A 22,941-nucleotide genomic window follows, 5' to 3' on the forward strand; every position below is an offset into this window, starting at 1 on the left:
AGATCTCACTGCCCAGATTCAGCAGAAGCAAAACAAGCCCTTGGCTCTGCACTGAGACACCAGGTTTCATCATCAGGTTTCTTCACTACAGCTTCACTAAGGTTTCACGTCATTCTCTGCAGCTAACTGAAAGTAATCCTGAGCAGGATAGAGTGTATTGCTAAATTGGTATCCACCATGATGCTATTTAAGCATGATTTTCATATTTCTTCCTTTTCATGGGAACATCCTTATTATTCACATCACTGAGAAGATGCTTTCTATAGACACAAACTAGAACTGTTCATTCATGTTCTTATCCTACCCTAGGCAGTGCAGTGATCATCCATAACAGACATACTCACATACCAAGCCTGACACCACAAACTGATTAGCACACTGTCCTGGAGAAGGATTTACAATGACTTCATATTTTATAGCTAAACAGTAAGTGAAGTATGTGTATTAATAAAAAGAAGGTCAGAGACAGGGAAAAAATACATTTCTTTCTACATCACCCTATGAGAGAAACATTTAATTTTATTTTATTTTTTAATCTCACTGAAAAAGAAAAGGAACAGGAGTAGGTTGTTTTTCCCCATGGCTTCTCTAGCACAAAGTGAAAGTGGCACAGTCAGAATTCATCCCAAATTCCCCCCCAGAATAGCTGAGTGGATCTCCTGGAAGGGTGTGAAGCAGCAAACAGCAGAACTCTTCTGTATTCTGCTCTCTTCCCAAAGGAAAAATTATGCACAGATGAGTATTTCAATCTTCTATGAACACGGTTAAATTCAAAGTTTCTCCAGCTTGAAGCTGAAATGAAAATGTAGACTACGAAGTGCTGTCAGCTTTGATACTATCTGATAACTGATAGACATAAGGGGAGTGGCTGAGGTCCCTGGGTTTGTTCAGCCCCGAGCAGAGCAGGCTGAGGGGAGGCCTCATGGCGGCCTGCAGCTCCCTCACGAGGGGAGCGGAGGGGCAGGCGCTGAGCTCTGCTCTCTGGGGACAACGACAGGACCCGAGGGGACGGCATGGAGCTGGGACAGGGGAGGGTCAGGCTGGGTGCTAGGGAAAGGTTCTGCACCCAGAGGGTGGTCGGGCACTGGGACAGGCTCCCCAGGGCACTGAACCTGATAGAGTTCAAGCAGCGTTTGGACAATGCTCTCAGACTTTTTGGGTGGTCCTTGGGTACCCAGGAGTTGAACTCGATGATCCTTGTGGGTCCCTTCCAATTCAGATATTCTATGATTCTATTCTTATCCAAAAGCCTGCACCTCATTTTTCCTACAAATAGTTCCTCCAACAGAAGGAAGCCAAAAGGCAGTTTACCTTGCCTCCATTTGTGTTGGTCACCCATCATTTGTGCCTGGTTATTCCAGTTTTATCACAAAGGAGGTTGCAATTCTGTCTCTCTGGAAAGTGATACTGCTTCCAACTGCCAAGATATTTTCTGGGAGCTTCCAGATTGCAAACGTCAGGCCATAGTCTGTAATGGGTGCAGCAAGCACACATTTCTGTGGTTACTTGCAGTCCTACAGAGCAATCACACCACTGCCTGCCTTTGGGAGAGGCAGTACACAGCACTGTCTGAGAGGGTGCATCTGCAAAGCCCATCTTTCTTGTCTCTCACTGTCCATGGCTTTACAGAGTATGACTGTTTTTATTCTTAACGCATAGTTGCATCCATCCATACTTTAAAGTGTGAAGCAGTATGTGGTTTTACGATAGAAACAATATCCAATAACCTAAACGTGGCTGCTACCCTTCAATCTCTAACTGCAAGACATAAGTGGTGAATGTGATCACATTTTTTTGTTCAGTGAACCATGTAACTTTCAGAACTGTCTACCATCAGCTACAGAAACAGGCCATCCAAAAATGATGGTGAATCACGGTTTAAACAGCTTATGCTCAGTCGCAAAAAGTTACGCATTCTTCCTGTAAACCTCATATTTAAGAGATGATGACTCCTCAAAGATGAACTGCTACAACCTGTTACAACATTTTAATTTTTGAAATCTCCATGAACTTGTTTCTTCTGACTGTTTTAAAAGTGCTTTATATAGAATGCCTCTGGTAAATGAACTACTGTGAGAATTTATTCAGTTCTTTATACAGCGGAATTAGCTACCTTGAAAATACCTGAGGTAAAACAGATAAAAGAAAGAATTACATGAAGCAATTAAATCCCCCTCAACTCTGACTTAAATAACAGGCTTAACAAGACTGGTGTCCGCAATGCAAAATTAATGGGAAACTTCAAGAAGAAGAGATAGAAGATACCAGTTTTCATATTTTTCATCTTTGGTAGACCCAGATCTGCTGTATTTAACATCCTAAAGGTAATAGGCTCATTTTCTTCAACAAGACCAGGATGTGCTCAGTGAGAGCTCTGATCTGCTCTAAGTACTCAAGATATTCTGATGAAGTACATATATATCTCACTTCAGCCACTGACTGGAAAAATTGAATAAGTAATGGAGGAAGAGAGATTTAGTTAACTTCTGGCATTGTCCAGAAAGGCCCATTTTATTTTTTCCTTCACTTTATACTGAAGCTATGCATTGTCCCTGAGGTTGTGGCAGCACTACTTCAAGTTCATTTCTCAAAAGAGATGGTACAAGAGGTATTTCCTTTCTTCTCAGCACACTCCACTAGTGACTGAAGGAAAAACAGTGCTGAGATGATGGCTTTGATGCTCATAGGGGCCTCAAACCCCTCTTAGTTATCTGCAGGGCTGAATCAGTGAGGATGGTGAGGCTCTCTTGTCTCGGTGTACAAGTGCGTAAGACCTCCCTTTGCAGTATAACCGAGGCTAGCAGATAAGCAAACTTGGATATTGCAGTGGTTAGAAAACACACCAATTTGCATTAATTGCTTTTCATATTTGGAATTACTTTTTTAAAAAGTCAGAGTTTCTCAAGGTTAAAAAAAACAACACACCACAACCTAAGAGCAGTTTTCAGAATGATTTTTTTCAGTGTCATGTGGCTAATACACACCATACTGAATTTTTAAGGCAATGTATTTATTTGGAAGTGTAATTATGCAAATGTTATTTTCATCACTGTAAATATATCTTGGGACCAGAACTAAAACTTGTGGTGCAAAGCTCCCTTTAAGGAGCTGCAGAACTACATGTGTAGTCACAAATACACAGCCTGCGTACCAGAGTGAACAGATGAGATGCCCAGAGAAGACACAGAAAGTAGCATAGACTGGGAAGTTGTTGGTGTCCTCCCCCATTTTCAGTCCCCTGACACAAAACTTGTACAATTTTTGATCTGATCTCTTGAATTAAAAGTGGAAAATGTAGTGCAAATTATTTCCTATTTGTAATATTGGATGCTTGAAATGAGATTTCAGGTACATGCATCTTTTTCTTGGAAATAATAAATACAAATCAGGTTTCACTGACCCTAGACTGTAATAGCCCCTTGTGTCAATGTAACTACCAACTTGGTACCATATAAATTTTTTTGAAATTGGCTGATTTTCTTCCATCCTCCATTTTCTCCCCAACAAGGACCTCACAACCCATTATTCTTTCTGCCTAGGGTGATCAAAGGCAAGTAAATGTTGATCAAATTGCTGAAATGGAAGGGATGTTTGGGGGCCACATGAAGCTCTGTACTTCCCCAGTGGTTTAAGGCAGTCAGTAGTTACCTTTGGCCTTTGTGAGCTCAGCATTTTCCAGCTATTCATCTTCACTTCCCTAAAGAGCTCTATAAAAGTTAACAGCACAATCAATACGCTAGAGATTAGAGCAACTCATACACATACACAATAACGGACTGGCAGGGTAACGATTTTTCTTTCCTAGGGCAGGGTCTGTAGCAGAAGAAGCCTTCACAGACCTTTATGTGAATCTAGTCCTTAAAAGACAGGAGAGATTATTGTCATCATTCTCAGTGCAGAAAAGTTAACAACAGTCAGGTGACCAACTATTCGTGATGCTGGGTAAAAATCATTGGGAACAGCGTTCTTGTTTCAATTTCTTCCCTGGGACAGACTTGCTCTTCTCAGCAGTTTCCCCTCGAGAAACATTATTATAAACAACTGTCCTATTTTTATGCAAATTCATGTTTTACAGGAGATAAGACAGTAATGATAAATTCTTCCCATTTCCTAACACTAGATGAGAAAAACTCCACTCCATAAAGAACCAAAATTGTAATATCAGAGTGTCATTCTTAACGGGGGTGAAATATATTCCCTTATTAGCAGGAACAGAACATCATTTGTTCTTGTAACACGATCTGGTTGTCTGGAAAGAAAAATCCTAGTTAATCATTTTATTTTATTATATTTTTGCCAATGACTGAAATTTACACAAATGAAAATAACTAGGGATTCATCATGGGCTGACAATACTTCCAGATTAATAACGGGTGGCGTCGCATCTCCTCTAAATTACTAACTACCTTGACAGACAGCTAATAAACACTGTAGCCCAGTGCAACAGCCTCCTACACATCACATCATCCCCCGGGTGTACGACGACACAAGATGCGTGTATTAGGAACATTTCTCATTTGCATAAATTAAGCTCCATCTCTGCCTTACCTTGTCTCCTTGTCCTTGGGCATCGCAGGTGACCCATAGCCGAAAGCCTGTTTGTCAACGGGAGACGGCACCACCTCAGCCATGCCTGGGAGGCCGAGGGTGCTCCGCACTTTGGCGTCCACAAACACAGGCGGTCCTGGCTCCTTTTTGAAGGACTGGCGGCTGGGGGAAGACCTGTCAGGCTGGATGGTGTGGGGGGGAACGTGGGCGCTATGGTGAGGATGGATATCGATCATGCGCATGTCAGCCACCCGGTGGGGGGACGCGGGAGGCGTTTTAGAGCTGAGCGTGGGCAAATGGCTCTCCGGGTACTTTCGTGGCTTTTGTCTGTACAAGGACTGCTCCAGCATTTCAGGCGGCATAGAGGGGTTACAGTAAGTGCTTGATGACCTCATGGCACTGCGATGGTAGGCTACAATGTGATCGGGGACATCGAGGGGGTGTCCGGTGTGGGGTGCAGCCACACTCATCCTCCCCTCATGAAACAAGTAGGGGTCCCCGTACAGACCTTCATTTCGGATCAGGGCAAGGTTTTTGTTACTCATGTCCTCATCTGGCTTCACGTCCCGCCTCTCCAGAATGGCGCTTGGGCTGGGCGATATGGAGCGCGATGCCGGCACGCTGGAGAGCCGGTCCCTGGGGATGGTGGCGTTGCCTGGCACACCCATGGGCCGTCCTCCTCCATAGGGGATCCTGGACGGAGAGGGAGGCATGGAGTGGGGCACCGGGGTGGAGGGTGGTGAGCTGGGCATCGCATGTGAAGGGTGTGTGGCAGATCCGGGGCGGGAAGCGCTTGGGCCGTCTCGGCCTGTATAAGCAACTTCTCTCTGCATCTGGAAACAAAAGGAAAAACGTACAGGATGTAAAATTACTGGATGAAGAAAAGATGATGTGGGTTGTGGCGACCTCGGAATAAAAAAGAAAACTACCTAAAACACCAAATCATTTGTCATCTACATAAATAAAACATCTTGTGACCTCAGTGCCTAAAGAAAATAGCACCTATAGACAGCAATAAAAGGGCTGCACATTAAAGGATATGAGAGTCTTAAAAATGAGTTTGCTCATGCAAATACCATATAATGATAATCCGTTACTTAGATACCCAAGCTGATATCAGGGATTTTAGTACCACATGTTGTAGGAACACGTAGCTGGTACATGCTGTAACAGCTTATTGATCAGACACACACATGCACCAGAGTTCACTGATTCCACACTACGAAGAAAATGCTGGTGCTCTGCCATCACAAATAAACCTGAACTCCTTAGACATGAGAAAATAAATATTACAACTAATTGTCCATTTGCTTCAGTGCAGGATTTGGCCTTTTGCTAATACCTTGATGTTGTCTTTATTATGCAGAGGATACAAAAAGCATAGGAGAACAACAGGCACCAACATTTACTGAGAGTAAGACACCCGAGTTACAGGAAAACAGTCATCCCATATAAAACATGTGCCAAAGGTTCCTGCACCGCAACCAAAGATAACTGAGCTTTGGAAGATTTGTAGAGAACATACTCAAAAAATACTTTATTATAGTTTTCTAATCATCAGCAGCAACTGCCAGCAGTAAGGAATGAGTAAGCAAGGAAATGAAAGGGAAAACTTCCTTAACAGTATATTAGTGCTTTACTAACTAAGGCCATGGTCAGAACCTGTAATGAATACATGTGCTTCTGAAACTGCAACATCATACTGCCCAGCAATGACCTCTCCAGGTGACTGAACATTGTCAATGATGGATACAGGAGAAATTCTCCCTCTAGCAAGCATCATGTGCCTGCTCTGGTGCTGTTCGGGTAAAGCAGAAAAACAGGGAAACGAAGAAGTCAAGTTGGCTTCCACCAAGTACATTAAAAAAAAATACAGCTTCTAGAATTTATGCTTGCAATTTCAGCTTCCCTCTCCATCATTTCCAAGGGACTGTAGAAAACTGAGTGTCACCCAACCCAACTACACGTTCCTGAAGTTACACAGTACATGCTCATGTGTAGTGGAAGCCGTTGATCTGAAATCTTCACCATTTTTTTCCCCTCTCACTTCCTGCTTTGACAATATGACTGGATTCGCTGCAGTAACAGTGATCCATGCCTGATGAAGCAAGAAGTTATATTCTATTCCTGCCCCGCCACAGGTTTTTCCACTGGCAAGGGAATTGCACTAGCAGTATATAAACAATAGCTGTTCTCATCACAGCAGGCTCCGCACTTGGGAATTACAAATGACGTTCCCCAGGGCCAGAGATCAAAAGTCTGCAGTATCAAGTATCAAAAAGAAGAAAGGAGATAACCTGACTGTGGCAGCAGCAATAATAAATAAGTGCAAACAGAACAAAGGAGTGCGCAGGGATGCGTCATAAACGAGCCGACAGAAGTTATCCGGCCAAAGGGGAACATGGGATAATTTGTTTCATTTGCACACAGAACTACTGAAATTTAAAATAAAATATAACTAAATGGCATTAATGAAATTATCAGTGGGCATTCAACACAGTTCTCCATCTGGCCTGAAGAAACACTGCAGCATACCAAGCTGGATTGTGCATTCAGACTCTGGACCTGAGCCAACAGAACAAAAAGACTCCACTTAATCTGAGCTGCTTTGGGGTCATGCCTCTAGGGACAGGCAGCACTAGATGTTTTGCAATGAGAGAAGAGCGCGGAGGATGAAAGACCTCCTTGGTCCCCACCATACAAGCTATATCACACCCTGTTTAGTTACTTCAGCTAAACCTACAACAGATTCAACAGTATCTGACACACAAAGCACAGGCACTGGGATACACTGGGTTGCAGTGAAAGGAAAATTCCGATGTTACCTTGTAAAGAGGAGAAAATTTCCATGGGAAGCCTTGAAAGCAACAGGTTTTATTTTCCTTAACTTCTGGACTTCAAATTCCTATATACGCACATTCATTCCTCATAAGTCAAAAAAATCTGTCAAAGAAAAATTCCTATTTTCCACCTTAGCATATTCCCAAGCTGTAAGAGGGAAAAAAGGAGTTCAAATACGGGGCTGAGCTATTGTTCAAATGCCTTTTTCTTGAGTATTGACATTTACAATGCTATCTACTTCTGCTTTGCTTTGCTTTAAAATAGCACATGGAGCACACGGCCTGAATCAAGACCCCACTGGGCTAGGAGGGCACAAAGCCTGAGTGCACAACCCCTTCCTTGAAGGTTCACTTTCTATTTTAGGCTGTGACTCAGCCTCTGGATGGAGTGTGCAAAAGGGGAGAGCGGCTAGAGCCACAGAGTCCAGGGTACCCAGGGCAGGAGGACGGGGGCACAGGGGCTGGGCAGGGCTGGAAGCCAGGCAGCCTCACTGGCCATATTACAGCATCTCCTGTTACCTGGTCAGTATTTTTTCTCTTTCTGCTTTTTTTTTTTTTTTTTTTTCCTTCTCCAAAATCTCCAGATTCTTTGCCAATGGAAACTTCAAAAATTCAAATGATAGTCTCTTCATGCTTCCCATCTCTACATCTTTTGCGTGATATTCAAGACATGCTACTCTCTCCCATATATACCCCACTTTCTGTACTGTTTTTCTTCTTCCTGCCCTCCACCTCAAAACCCCAGCATTACTCAATGAAAATGTCCTCTAATACATAAACTGTCATATGTTCTTGGACTTGTGTTGCATGACTCAGGGACAGAGAAAGAGGATACTGGGTTTATCTGAGCCTGTAAATACTAGGTGAAGTCACAGCCAACTGCATTAAGGGTAAAAGGAAGATCTTTTAATATAAGCATAGGATCATGTGCTTTTCAACTGCAGCTATGTAATATATTTGCCTGAGGGTGTGGTTTTGTTTAGCACATAGGTCTTCCTTGTTCTTGCTCCCTGTAGCATTTACACCCTTGAAATAGAAACTTGTTTGTCAGTCCTTGGGGTTAAAATATGGCAATTGGCTAGTACTACAATTTGTGTATAAAGCACTAGAGGGGATAGGCATCACTGTGAATCTTTTACCTTATGTAGTAAAAAAAGATCACACCACATAAAAGTGTCTCCTGAGGAAGGTTTCGGTCAGTCTAACAACACTTCAGTCTGTAAGATACAGATCTGGATATTTTTTGAAGCAGAACAACAGAGGCACTGGATATATACTGAAGAGCAAACATCATACAAAATCAGTTCTGTTCCTTATTTCAAATCGGTTTGCATACTCAATAACTTGCTGCATTTTGAACATGATTTTAAGTAGAAAGGTAGCAAACCAGCTATCCACACACCCAAATGGCTCACATAGAGGCTGAGCAGACCAGTATCTCTGCATACAGCAGAATATAAAGTTTGCTGCAGCTCCTGGCTCTTCAAACAGCTCAGCTACCCTGAAAGAAGAGCAGAGTCACAGTATCATAAGCCTTACAGATAGCAAAGGTCAAGCTGCCATTCAGTGGTTTGACAGCTGGTGTTTTCTGCAGTACAATCCCATTTGTCTTGTCTTCTGTCAGGACTAATACAACACCGTGCTATCCTTATTCTAAATTTCTTATGTCTGTTCTGTCTCATAGGTCACTCTTGCGGTCTGTCCCAAGGTGGGCCTCCCATGGTGAAGAAACCATCCTCACTTCTGCCTCTTGGTCTGGCTTCAGTGCATCATTTGTAGCTGGATCATGCACCAGAGCAGCACATGGAGCCGTGCCCACACACACCAGGGCAATGCCAACTAGTGTTATGCCTTACCACTGATTCATTGGTGCCACACCAATGCTCCACCTCACCAGGCATGGATACCAGAGGTGTACCCTGACTCATGCCACTCTCTGCTAACATCTCACAGCAAAACACACGCAAAGGGAAAAGTAGGTGAGGGTTTCTGACCTGGCAGACCTACTCATTGCTCTCCCAGGCCTTGTCTACATCAACAGAGAGCACAGCAACTGGCTTTGCACCAAGGCTTTCACCCTGCCAAAATACCTAGATGGAGCGTGTTCCTTAGATGGTGCTCATCTTTGCACTGTCCTGGAGACACCCTGGAGTTCCCAGCAGACACCTCTCAGGCATGCAAAGCTATTACTTTTCTTACTCTCCTATTGGCACCCTATAGTTCCCCGAGGAAACTGCACCTGTGTTCCTAAGCTGGCATACCCACTAGTAAACTGAGGACATTTGAAAAGAATTTTATCAAGAGCTTGGAGAATCTTTGATGAAAAAGCTACAGAAACACTAAATACTGATATAAAACTGAAAAATGCATCTACATTACTGATAAATTCAAGGTGAAGAGATCTTTTACAGAAACTGATTATAAGAAGATTATCTAGAATTGAGGCAATCCTTCACTTTGTTTCTAGGAAAAGAAAGGAAAAGCTTACTTTAAAGAACCCAAAACCCAACAACAATACAATCCACTCATTTGTTCTTCCCTCATAAAAATAAACTGACAGCCTTAGAGCCCTAGCTGTCCAAACCCCTCAGTTTGATCAGTAGTTGCACTGTATCATACCACATCTGTCATGGCTGGTCCTTTCACTAAGGTTGGGTTTCCACAGCTGAAAGCACAAATCAGCTTTTGCAAAAAAAATGTCAGATACGGTTTTGATACTTCTAAAGTAATATCCACAAGAAGAAATAGTGCACTTGAAAATTATAGAATTGATAAACAGTCTGAAAATGACATTTTTTAAAATACATGTACCATGACTGTCTTTCTAAAGCCAAATCCTTCTCATGCTATCAGACATTACTTTGTCACACTTGTTTGCTCTTGCCTTTTCTTTGCATGTCTTTTAATTCCTATAAATTTCCCTATTCTGTTGGGACATTACAGAAAAACAACAGGCCGGCTGCAGCTGCAGGTTCCTCCAGCTGCCCAACGGCATACTTACAAACTGCAAACACATTAGCATCACTTTTAGCTTTTTCTGGTCAGGAACTTTCCAATGAAAAATACTTTCAACAGACAATGCTAATTCAAAAGAGCTGAAACATTTGGTAAAAACATCAGTAAAGCAAACGTTGCTTGGAAAAAAAAAACAGCCAACACATTTCAGTCAAACACCAATATGGTTTCTTATCAGACATCCCTGGAGTGCTCTAGAGCTTTGGCTTTCCAGATGCATAGACCTGGGGCATCTTGGTCAGAATCTGCCCTCAGGTAGGTGCCCCAGGTCTTCCACGGTCTCTTCAGCAGAGCCAGGTACTCAACAGTTGTGCAGTGATCTTCTAGACCATGGAGTAAGACAGGCAGAAGTTTCAACATCTATCACTCCTCAGCAGCACTTTCAGACTAGTTTATTTTGGCTAAGGATGGGCCCCCTGATGCCCAAAACAGACAGTTCAGACCCTGAAACAGCTAGCCTAGGTTAAGCTTGGAGACCTGGCTTCACCTAAGTCTGGCCCCACAGTACAAGGCTCTAGCAGCTGCCAGGTTTCACAACGACTTTTCATCATGGGAACCACATGCTGGTGATTCCAAAATAAAACTGATTTCAATGTTCAAACTTCCTGTGAATGGGGAACTCCAAGACCCAGATAGCTCATGTCCCTTATATTTCCATTGTCTTTCTCCAGATAATTTTCCAGATAAGGAGTTGCAGAACTCCCTGAGAAATCTCGGCATTTATTGTTACTGATTTCCCTTCCTAGCATGTATCTGGGTTTCAGTTCTTTAGCTTCTTTTGCATAGTTTTGGTATATGTCAAGCTGTAAAATCTCCGTATTGTGGTGCAAAAAGAGCTGAGCTTAAAACTCAGAATATCCATGAAACTGAAATTCTCTGATTCTAGTGATCGTACCAGAACAAAGCAGTTAATGGGACAGGGCAAAATAATTGCTGGGTTTTACTTCTTCAGTCTATGTTATTAAATCTATGTGTTTTTCTTTCCCTGATCAACAACGCTGCAATCATCCAAAATAAGATGTTTCTTAGGGTGAGCCACTTCTCTGGTTTCTATGTTCTTGGACTTCTTTTGCCAGCCTTGCCTGGCCAGAGGGTGACATGAACACAACAGGAGAACCAGACGATGTTCACTATCCTGAGAGGTGGCAGTTAGAGCACATAAACATGATTATCCAGAAAGGAGACATGCTGCCCTGAGTGAACCTCGATCAGGCATCATCACCATACTATTTGATATCACCATGGTATCCCATCCCCATGTCTTCCTACCTATTGTGCAGGTGTACACAAGGGGTATGGCACAAATACCCCTAAGAATTTTTAGGGTACAGTATTGTAGGCATACATACACTAGCTTGAATCAAGCACAACTCAGCCACAGCACTATTTCCCTTTCCATATGACAGGAGCATCAAACACATTCTTAACATTATTGTCCCTTACTTTATACCTAGATCTTTAATGCACACTTGTGTATGAACCCAGTCCCTGCAGCTATCCAAATGTTTTACCTTAAGGTACTTTACATGTCTCGGTATGTCCTTTTATATCCCTGACTACATATAAACTTAATTCATACCATATCCTAAAGCTCCCATGGGGAAAACAAAGAATACCTGTTTCACTTTTTACTGAATATAAAACATATCTGTAAAACTCTAAGCTAACCAAAAAACAAATTTAATGGTGATATCAAAAATAATGTTTGATTGTTTCACCTTTCCTCTAAGCCAATGTACATGCTGAAGGTGGATCTTGCAAACAAGCAGCGAGGAGAGTCTCAGACCAAATCCTACACAGTCTGCTCTTTCAGGCATAATTTTTCAGCTGTCCTGATGCTACTCTGGCTATTTGTTTCTACAATTAAAAATAGTAGCAGTCTTATTACACGCAGTCAAAATTGTTACCTACAGACAAATAACATAATCTTTGATAAGATTTTTGCTCTGAAATAATTAAAGCCACTTACTGTTACTTAAGGAAATCACCTGTATGGCTACAGCAGTAAGATGAACATTTGTTTCCACTTCTTCTAATAAAGCATTTTTTGTTTTCAGCCTTGAGTCTAAATCCTCAGTCTACAGTACAGCATTTTATAAATCCGTGCCTTCTGGGAAAAGGTTTTTAAACAGTAAAAATGTTCCTTGTTCTCTCTGCTCACAACAGGGCAGGCCATCTTGCTTTACCCAGTCATCTAAGTAATGCTGCCTCAATAGACTGAAGTACTTTTCCACATGACAAGCCTGCAATTTCTCCTCCCCTTCGAAATTAGTCACTAAATAACCTCCTTGGCATGTCACCCAGTCACAAACTGTGCAACACTATGTGATTCAATCGCTCAACCATTTTTTAATGCGCGCCTATAAGATGCATAGAAAGAGGCTAACATCATGGAATGAAGTACAAGGGAGACTCACAAAGGGGAAAGCCATAAATAAAACTACGAGTAAACTCCATTTAGGTAAGAGAGTGCATGATAAAGGTAACTATATAAAACATCCATATTAATTCCTTGACAGAAGAAGATCTCAAATTATTTAGCAAACCCCGTACATACAATTCTAGGAAAAAAAAGGAAAAAAGAAAAAAGAAAAATACAGCCATTATTAACCTTGGCAGCTTTTTGAATGCTCCGCTTTGTGGGGACACCTGGTAGAAAGAAGTGCGAGCCCCTCCTGCCGGGAGAAGCACCTAGACACAGGAGCAGGCTGTCTACTCATTAACCAGGCACCTGAGACGCTTGGCTAACCTGAACTTTGGGGCCCCCATAAATCAATTGCATGGTTATCTCTGCAGCACACCGCGCTAGGCATTAGGATTACCTTTTCTCCTTTTTTTTTTTTTTTTTTAAAAGGCAAATGTCAAAATAAATAAATAAATAAATAAATAAATAGAAATCTTGCTTCCCTCCCTTCCATCCCCTCACTCCAAAAGACCCAATAACATTGAAAATGTACCCCTTAAAATATATTTACGATGTGAAAGAGATGGCACTTAAACATCATAGGGCAATCTCAGGACACAAGCACTTCACAGCACTGCAGTTATCTTCTGTTTTTTTTTGTGCCTATTTTTTTTTTGTTTGTTTTTATGCAAGTAAAATATTCCCTGTATCATCATGACTGGCATTCAGAAGAATCAAAATACAATTTAAGTGCATGACCCTGAGCTAATATCAATATAAAGAACCATTTATAAGGGGACCTAACTGGAGTAACATTTCTATTTCACAGTACTCCCTCCTTTCAGCCGTGAGAGAGGGAGGCATCACTCATTGCTGTTACAAAAGGGTAAGCTGACACAAAGCATTTGTGTAATATGACAAAGATCAGAGCAGAACTGGTAGCCAAAACTGAAAATCCAGGTGTTCCACCCCTTAATACATACTCCCCAAGAGCAGAAGGAATCGTCCAGATTTGCAGACAGCTGTTGTGTCTTCCCATTATAAATCTGTACGCCATCAGTGGACTTGAGCAGAAGTTCACAAAATTTCTATGTAGCTTAACATAACGTAAGCAGTCTTTTCGGGAGCGTAAAAATATTCATCTTAAATGTCGCATTTTCAGTTTCACTGTGAAAATATTTTAAGATATTATTTTTATTAAATATTTGCACTAGAACTATAAAAAAGTAACATCGCAGCAAGGAAACAATCTTAAACCTATTTATTTTCATTTCAAATTCAATCAGTCAAGTCTTGTTTCTTGCAGTGTAGGAGTAAAGCACTATTTACTGTTGAAGCATCTGGTTTATATTTGGCAGGTTTTACTAACCAGTCAAGTATCCCCTTTTAATGAATGGAAGTATGACCTAGTTAAAAATCTGCTTAGGTCTGCTGACCAACTCAAAAATATCAAGAATAAAACTAGAAGCAAATTATCCTAATACACTTTTGTGTCACACATGCTTTCCAGCAAGTGCAGAGTACATTGTGCCATCCACATTCCTCCTTACAGGGGAACAAACCTGCAGCGAGAAATCACATTATTATGCTAATATGAAGGATAAAAAAGGCCACTATATTCCACTTCTGTTTCTCTGTGGTGAATTGCAAGCTGGTAGGATGCACATTTTCAGTAATTGGACTCTAGCATGATAAAGTATATCCCAGAACATCAGGCACACTATAACTAGTTCTCCATACGTCTGGCACTGTATGCAATAGTCTCCAAGTATGTCTGATGCATATGAAAAGTTTTTCATATGAGGAATGAATCTTCTTTTAATTTTAAAATACACCGGGCACAGCATCATAAATAGTGCACAGATATATCATTACGAAGGCTGTAATTTAATTTGTAGGTTCTAACAATGCATACAAACCATTCAAGTATCACTCTCCATTTCAATTACTTTATCAGAGCCCTCAAGCCTTATCTAACTTGCCATGTATCATCCTGTGTTTAATTACTTGCCATATATTTGTTTATAATGTACTGTACAGAACAATAATTCCTTTCCACTTTAGCCCCCCATATAAACAAATATTATGCCCCTAAGAAGTGCAACACCCTACACTTCACCAAGATCAGACTTGGAAGTATGGGTTAGCCCATTGCTTTAAAATCTTTGTTAATGCCTATGGTGGGTGGTGACAGGCACAAGTTACCACTGAGGTATATCTCCGGTCCCCTGCCTTTCTTCTACATTATTAACATTAATTCAGGACCCTTGGAACAATTTGCCCAACACATTAATTTATTTTCTCTTTGCTCCCCTCGATTCTCAGTGGAAAAATGTTAGAGACACATTAGTAAAATGCACAATTATAAACTGAGATAACATTTTGAAGTCTGCTGTGGGGTATACATATGAGGCATAGATGGAACTGGCTTATTACTTGACTGCTGATCAAAGTTCTTTCTGTTCCTGATAACGGCTCTTTTGGTCCCTATGCCCTAAATAATACTTTCATGGATGGAAATAATGAAGCAGTTAATGTTTGTACTGCTGTAAACAACGATTTCCTTAACAGAAAACAGAAATTTACAGGCTTGATGGCTTGTCACTGACTCAACCATTTTGCTCTCAGTGCTCAGGAGCAAAGCTTGTGATGGAGTCCATGGGGTTTAGCTTAAATGCAACAAGTTAGTTCAATCCAGCAGAATCCAAGTGGGAAGACAGTTTGCTGATGAAGTTTTTTACAGCTGTTTTCTAAAGGAAGCATTATATATTTATTTATTTATTTTAATGAAGGTCTCACATGACTTCATCACTCCTATTATAGCCCACCCAGAATCTAATTCTGATCAAAGAAACCGAGAGTGTAGGAGGACAGAGACCTGCACGCAGACTTGTTTGTAGAACCTCCTAAGTCTCCAGTTACACAAGACTTTTCAAGGTAGTATGAGAGCTACCATCAGCATCTTTCTTCCCTCTGCAAGGCAAGCACCATGACAGAAACCTCTCAGTGGGGTTATCCACTTTCTGCAATGAAAGCAAACAGACCAACCCCTAGCTTAGCCTACAATCATTCAGCAGAGGAACAAAAAAAAAAAGGTCATATCAATCTCAGCTGCTCAATCTCAGCTGCTTCCCCACAGCAAAAATGGGGGAGCAGATCACAGACCCCCCAGGTTGCTGTCCTTCACAAAGGCACTAAGGTGTCAGGCACACCAGCCCCCTGACCATATTCATACCTACAAGGATCTGTGGGGTGCTTCTCTGAAGGCTGAAAATCCTGCAGGATCTCTTCTATGAATTTGCGAGGCCAAGCTAAACAAATAGGGTGGGAACTGAACAGATTTGGCTGCCTGACATATATTGGACTTGATATTATGTGCAGACTACACTATCTTCTCCTAAACATACATGCTGTTTGTTATTCCCTCTGTTTACTGATTCCTATGATTCAGATTCCAGATGAAACAGTTATGCCTTGGGGTAGATATAAATACCATTTATCTACCTTGGGCTAGATATAAATGTCATAAAGTTCTCTTATGCTTATTCCAAACTCCCTAGTTCTAGGGGAAAAAAAAGAAAAAAAAAAAAGCAAAGAACAAACAAACAAACAAAAAACATCCCACACCACACATTGCTACTAGCTAGAAAGAACCACTATAAAGGGGACAGGCAGCTCTGAAGGCTCACTGCTGGCAACGCAGCGCAGTCGTTGGTGCTCACAGTGCAGAGCAATCTGCACACGGAGCCTTTAAACCAGCACACAAGCAAGCATCTGAGCTCCAAGAGAATGCCTCATTGTAACATGTAAAGCAACAGCATGTTTACATGCATACATACATGTATGCGTGCCAGCAGCACATTTGTGGCCTATCCTTTGGTGATGGTTAATCAACATAATTAGGAATTTTGGATTTTTAGGGATTTAAAAAATTAAAGGCAAGCAAGTACAAGCAAGCAAATCCTGGAGGTGCTGGAAACTCTATAAGCCTCTCAAACTTTATTTTAAGTATACTTGAGCAAATATAGCCAACTCTCTCTGGAGTCACATGAAGAAGGTTCTGCAAAACTGAACTATTACGTCAGGTCTGCAGTCTGTCTCTCTACCCTGTAATTTAAACCTCATGCTTCCCCCTCATTTCTGTAGTGATTTAAACAAAGACATTTTCCTAGCCATAGGAAAGTATCACAGCATGTATCACAGACATACATGCACCAAGCATTTCCCCGAAGTTAAGATGGCACTATTAGTTGCTTCGTACTGGGGCTGTCTCATCTAATGTTGCATTCAAAGGCAGTCAGCCAGGCACCCCCCAGAGTCAGCTCCTTCCCTCCCCAGCTGGGTGGGACAATCTGCCCTTTGGCATTCCCTGCCTCTCCCCACGGACAGCACCGGGAGGCAATTTCTACCACAAGTTTATAAGGGTTAGACTCTTTCTCTTACTTTTTATCATGGCCATGTCCGTATGTCTTTTCATTTAGCTCATTCCCTCTTCTGTTTGTCAACCTAATGTTTTCCTTTTTTTTTTTTTTTTTTTTTTTTTTTTTTTTTTTTTCCTTTATAAGTCAAGCTGAGATACTAAAGCTAAAAGGGATAACAGCAGTTTCATTCCAACTGCTGCTGCTTGCTACTCCTTAGGATGGACTTTGCTGTCATCTGCCTTGGTGGATCCAACCTGGCCTGTAGTTCTTGCTTGATTAAGCTAAGAATTAAATGCCTCGGACCTGAAGCTGCTAAAAAAAGTTATATATTTATCAGAGCAATATTGAAGCACCACCACGTGTCAATCTTCTCATCCTCTGTCCTACTATTAGCACTCTTTCTTACACCTAAACATTTTCAAGCCTAAATGTAGAGGACTGAGTTTGTAGCATGATTTGTTTCCTGCTTATCCCACATGTAATGCAGAAATATTAATAAAAGATATCAATAGTGAAAAAAATATTTGGGAAGAAAATAGGGAATTCTGAATGTAAAACTCTAGAAAAAAAAAAAAAGACGAAAAAAAGAAGAGGGAAAAAAAGGGATGGAGGGGTGGAGAATGGGACAGGGTGAAGTACAATACCAAGAGTTTGTGAAAGAGGACAGAGGTGAAAGAGAGTAATGTTGGAGATGGAGTGCTGAGAACTAAACAGGGAAAAAAAGAAAAGGGTAATAAATAACAAAGAAACAAAAACAGGAGAATTAAAACATGAGGAGGTGAGATACCGATGAGAAAAAGATGAATTAAAGAGAATATGAAGAGAAATCCAACATCAATTAAAAAAAGGAATGAAAGAATGAGAAAAAATGAGAGTGGAAGAACATGAATTACTGCAAATTTTCTTCTAGGCTGGAAGATTTTGCCTGTTCTTGTTATTACAGTGCTGTAGCCTATCATATCAGGCACAAGAGGAAAGAGGGAGAGAGGAAGAAAGGAGAAGAGGAAAGAGAAAGAAGAAAATACACCCAATATAAATACACGAGGGTGGCTTTTAGGGAAGAAGCAAGCAGAGATTTCCCAGTAAATGGCAGCTGGAGTAACCCCACAAACACATGAAGACATGGGCATTCAAAGCAAAGATGTTTGAGATGCACTCGAAAGCTACAAAAGTCTTCTGAAACCTAGAACTAAGTTGAGCCATTCCCAGTGGAGCTGTGATTAAGATTTAACACAGCTTTGTCTCTTTCAAACATCGCAGAAAACAGCTCTCCACAAGTCAGGCCTTAGTTCAGCATCTCCAAGACTTGGCATGCAGTGGGACCGAGTGCTGAGCAATAACACTGAGGGTGATGCTGCCTTTTGTCTGGTCGTTAGTGGGGACAACAGAAATTCTAGGCTGATGAAGTCACCACCAAGCTCTGACAATTGGCAAGATTTCTCTATATGTGCGACCTTCTCGCAAAACTTTTTCCTATATTAATTCCACGCAGCTGTAACTGCTTCCACAAATACACCTCCACCTCCAGAGCTCACCATAATGCCCAGGCATCTTTACAATTCCTAGACTAAGATCGCTTTATTCAGGTGTAAAACAAGAATCCAATGTAAAGATAAGGGGAAGGCAATAACAGAATGAGCTTCTTGCCATAAATAGAAAATTGAGGTTTCAACATTCATCAGCTTACATTTAGATAAGGAGCTGGATTAACATTTGGACTAGCCTGGTGGCATTGATAGTGAACTTGTTTACACTCCCTAGTAGACATTACCACAGATCAACTGTCCATGGGACACAACCTTGGTGACACTGGGTGATCTCTCCTTGCAGGGGAAGGGAGCACAAGGCCACACAGCGCTGTCCCCAGGCTGTACCATGAGGACCTCCATGAATTAGGCAATCCAAGAAAAACGATGCATGACACACAGCACATTTTGTGTTAGCCCAACTGAAATCACATTGCTGCTGCGTGAGGGTTTATTCCCCCAGAAACGTTTAATTGTTTGAGCTATTTCTCTGCTACCGTTCTGCATTACTTTATTCCTGATCAGCAAGATGGACATCCAGACCAGTGAATGTAGCAGACACTCCCTTCTGCATATTTACGAGTGCATTTCATTTCCTACAAGCAAATGGAATGTGAGAGTTAAAAAAAAAAACTAAAATTATCCAATTAAGCAGAGAGACATTAATAAATCTCTCATGCTTGATTTTCCAATGCTTCCTCAGTGCACTTTCCAGACAGAGTAGCGTGGTGAGTACACTAAGAAACCTCTTAGCATTTCAGCCAAGATTTTTCAGTGTTATCACAAATGACAAAAATATAAACACACTGAAACATAACACATTTCAATCCTAAAAAGGTCGGATTTACATAATTACATCATCGGTTTGCCAATATCCACATTTATCTCATCAGTATAGCATGGCCCACCCAGCCCATACGCTATTAGACTGTTTGGACTGAACATATAAAAGCTGTTAGTGATTTTTTTTTTAAGTTCACATTATGACACCCCTCATAACTAGGGTTGAATTTGAACTGTTTGTTTCTTTTTGCTTTTCCACAGCTGCTTTTGAGGCAGAATTTTCTGAAAACAAACAGGAGTCATGTTATTCATGAAGATGTAGCAAGCATTTCCTTCCCCCCGCCCCGTTCCCCTTGAAGAGATCAAGCACATCATGCACATAGCACAGACAGCCACCACCAGTGCAGGGAGCCAAACCTTTCAGACCAGTCTCAATGTCAGCACTTCCTCAGGGCACTGCTGAACTGATGGGGTCATTTTTTTTTATTATTATTTTTTATTTTTTTCCAAAAAAGGAATAGTTTCAAACATGTACATTTCTGGTACGGATCAGCATTTTTATTTGGTTTAAATATGCTGTATATCAGATTTCTTCTCTTTAAAAAAAGAAATACTGTTAGTAACTGAACTCATAAATCAAAATAAATGCATGGCTTTCTGACTTGCTGTACTAACGACTCAGCTTTTATTTTTGGTCCATATCTGTATCTTTTCCCACTGTGCTGAAGCCAAATAAAACTGAACAAGTTGATATGGTTAAATGAACATAAAGGAAAGTATCAAACTTGGTCTAATCTGGTATTACCTAGCAATAGAGTCAAAACACAATTTCTATTACGGATATATGCAATTGATTAGGATATAAACAATATTAAAATGTTACAAATTAAAGCTGATAGGTAAAAGACCAAAGCAGCATGTCCACACCTGTAACAACCTATTTCTCTCAATGTAAATGTACATCAGAAGAAGTTTCTGTGCTGAGTTTTGGCCTCAGCATTGCCAACAGGAGAAATGGTCATGGAAGCCATAGAACTGAATTTTACAATGTATTTGTCCCTGTTGGACTGCATCTCTCAGTGGTAAGGCCAAGCAAGTATTTGCAGGTATAAGTACATTTTTTGCAATGTTAGAGGTGCTATCACTGCTGCCATCAGTTTGAGCCCTACATTTTTTTTCTTTTTATTTTTTTTTACTTCCTTGTATCCAAAAAAGCATACAACCTGTCATGGTCAGCAAGACTGAAGTAAATAACCTACTTTATTCTAAGGTGAAGCTATCTGTAGTAAACATTAAGTGACTGAGGGACTAGCCCTTTACCCAACACACCCTGTTGGTCTTTTCACTCAGTCACACAGAACTTTGAGTTGCAATGGTGTAAGAAAGGCATATACTCATGCAAAAAATAATTGCAGCATCACATCATTTCTCATGGAGCCCTGTTGCCTGCTGTTATTTGCAACTGTCTTCCTTTTGCCAGCTGCGGCTTTTTTTAACCCCAGATCTCACACATATCCAAGGAAAGATATTTTTACTCCTCATATTTTCAGAAGTCTGATTAGTTTTCCAGAGCCCACATTAGAAAAAGTACAATCCAACATGGAGAAGAATCAAAGGCCTCAAATATGTACATGTGTTCTAGACACCAAGTACTGGCTTACTCTTTTTTTTGTGTCAAAGGAAGATGGGGACAGAACCAATTCCCTTTAGTATTCACTAGGCTTAACTACAAGCAGGCAATTAACAGCGTACTGAAGTGAAGACTCGGTGGAAAGCAGAGAATTTGGGTCACGACCATGAAGTATCACATTTTGGATTTGTGAAAAACTTCTTGGGAAATCTAAGGCCTTGACTGACAAAAAAGCAGGAGGTTTGAACACCAAAAAAAATCTTGCTTCTAACTTTTCATGGGTTCCAAGAACCATGATACCAAACCGCCACCTCCACATGGTGATTTTAAAGCTTTGTTCAAGTAAAAGCTCATTTGGAAAGCTAATTGGAAGTCACAAAGCTTGGCTGGACTTTGGTACCAGCCGAGAACATAGGGGACTCCAGCAATTCAGATAAGCTACCCGTTTACAATGGAGGTAAAGAAGGAACTCCCCTCCAAATAAGAGAGGTCACGGCCACGAGCATTTTTATTGTCTTCCACTGTATTTAGGGAGCTCTGGCAATATCTGACCCCACCAGCTACTTAGAAATTTCAAGTAAACAGCTAAATTAGTGCAAATTGTTCTACTAAAAGCAAGGGCAGAAAAAAAGAGTAAAACATCTAAAGAATTGGAACAAGGAAACATTATGTAAAAGAAGGTGGAGTAAGAATAAAACCAGAAACCAATAGACAATAAAATGGACTCAAATCCAATCCTGATGTTTTTATTCAGGGCACGTTCCCAGTGAAAGCAGTGAAAGCTTTGCTGAGAACCTTAGACTTATGTTAGAGATAAGGCTTCCCATTTTAATGAAGGACTGAGGAGACCTTCACACGAGAGAGATCAGATGTTGTCATGAAGGAACTTCATCAGCTCCAGGGCAAGCTCTGAGCAGACCTCAACACGAAAGACAGGCTAGCTTGAACATCAGCCTGTTAGTGGGGAAGAAAGAGCTTTCCCCAACAAAATGCCACGAAAACAACTGTATTGTGGTTGTAAGTCGACCTGTTCCCACAGAGAAAACTCTCTGGGAGTTTCCAGGTAGCTGGTTTGTGATATCTACCGTATGACACTCCTCTTAGGCTAACTGGAAGATTATTGCATGGGTGTGACAAGCTCAGGTTCCTTCAACATTATAGTAACTAGAACATTATACTTTCTTTTAACAGCAAGATTGACATAAACTTAAAATACATCTGTATTATTTGAAAACAAAAAACAAACAAAAAAAAAACTTTTAAAATGTTGGTATAGTAGCAGAATCTACATGATTGTATTCTTTACAGACAATATTTGGGAATAAATATAATCCACCAAAGAACATAGTCATCCTATTAAACAATCCACAATATTGCATGCATCAAACTGTAATGCAGGATCTATATCTTTAAAAAGATGGACATTTTGCCAGAAAGCATTTAAGATTTATATATTGGTTTATGTATAGCTAAAATAAAAGCTGAAATTTTCCTTAAAAATATACCTCCTTTCCCACTAACTTAGGATTTATACAATAGTAGATACTATATATCAAACAACATATGAATGAAGGAGAGCAGGTACATTTTCATCACAGTCTGATTTGGTGCAGCTACTTCTCAGTCCATACTGCTCTGTAGTTGCATTAATAACTGGCAACTACTGACAAGCTATTCAAAGCAAAGGTAGTAAAACCATGCCAATAAAAAAAATCAGAAAATCAGAGACTTCTTTTATAGATTTTGTTCAAATCTCCGCAAGATTTGTAATGGC

General features: G+C 40.8%; 1 protein-coding gene across 1 annotated transcript in view; it reads right to left on the minus strand.

Moving 5' to 3' along the window:
* KIAA1217 (KIAA1217 ortholog) overlaps positions 1 to 22,941 on the minus strand; it is a 237,831-nt gene that overhangs the window by 46,500 nt on the left and 168,390 nt on the right. Inside the window, 1 exon segment of the mRNA XM_035318446.1 lies at positions 4,549 to 5,381. Within this exon segment, the coding sequence (XP_035174337.1) occupies positions 4,549 to 5,381 (833 nt within the window).

Source organism: Oxyura jamaicensis, chromosome 2 (genome assembly GCF_011077185.1).
Source record: "Oxyura jamaicensis isolate SHBP4307 breed ruddy duck chromosome 2, BPBGC_Ojam_1.0, whole genome shotgun sequence".
NCBI classification, from domain to species: Eukaryota; Metazoa; Chordata; class Aves; order Anseriformes; family Anatidae; genus Oxyura; species Oxyura jamaicensis.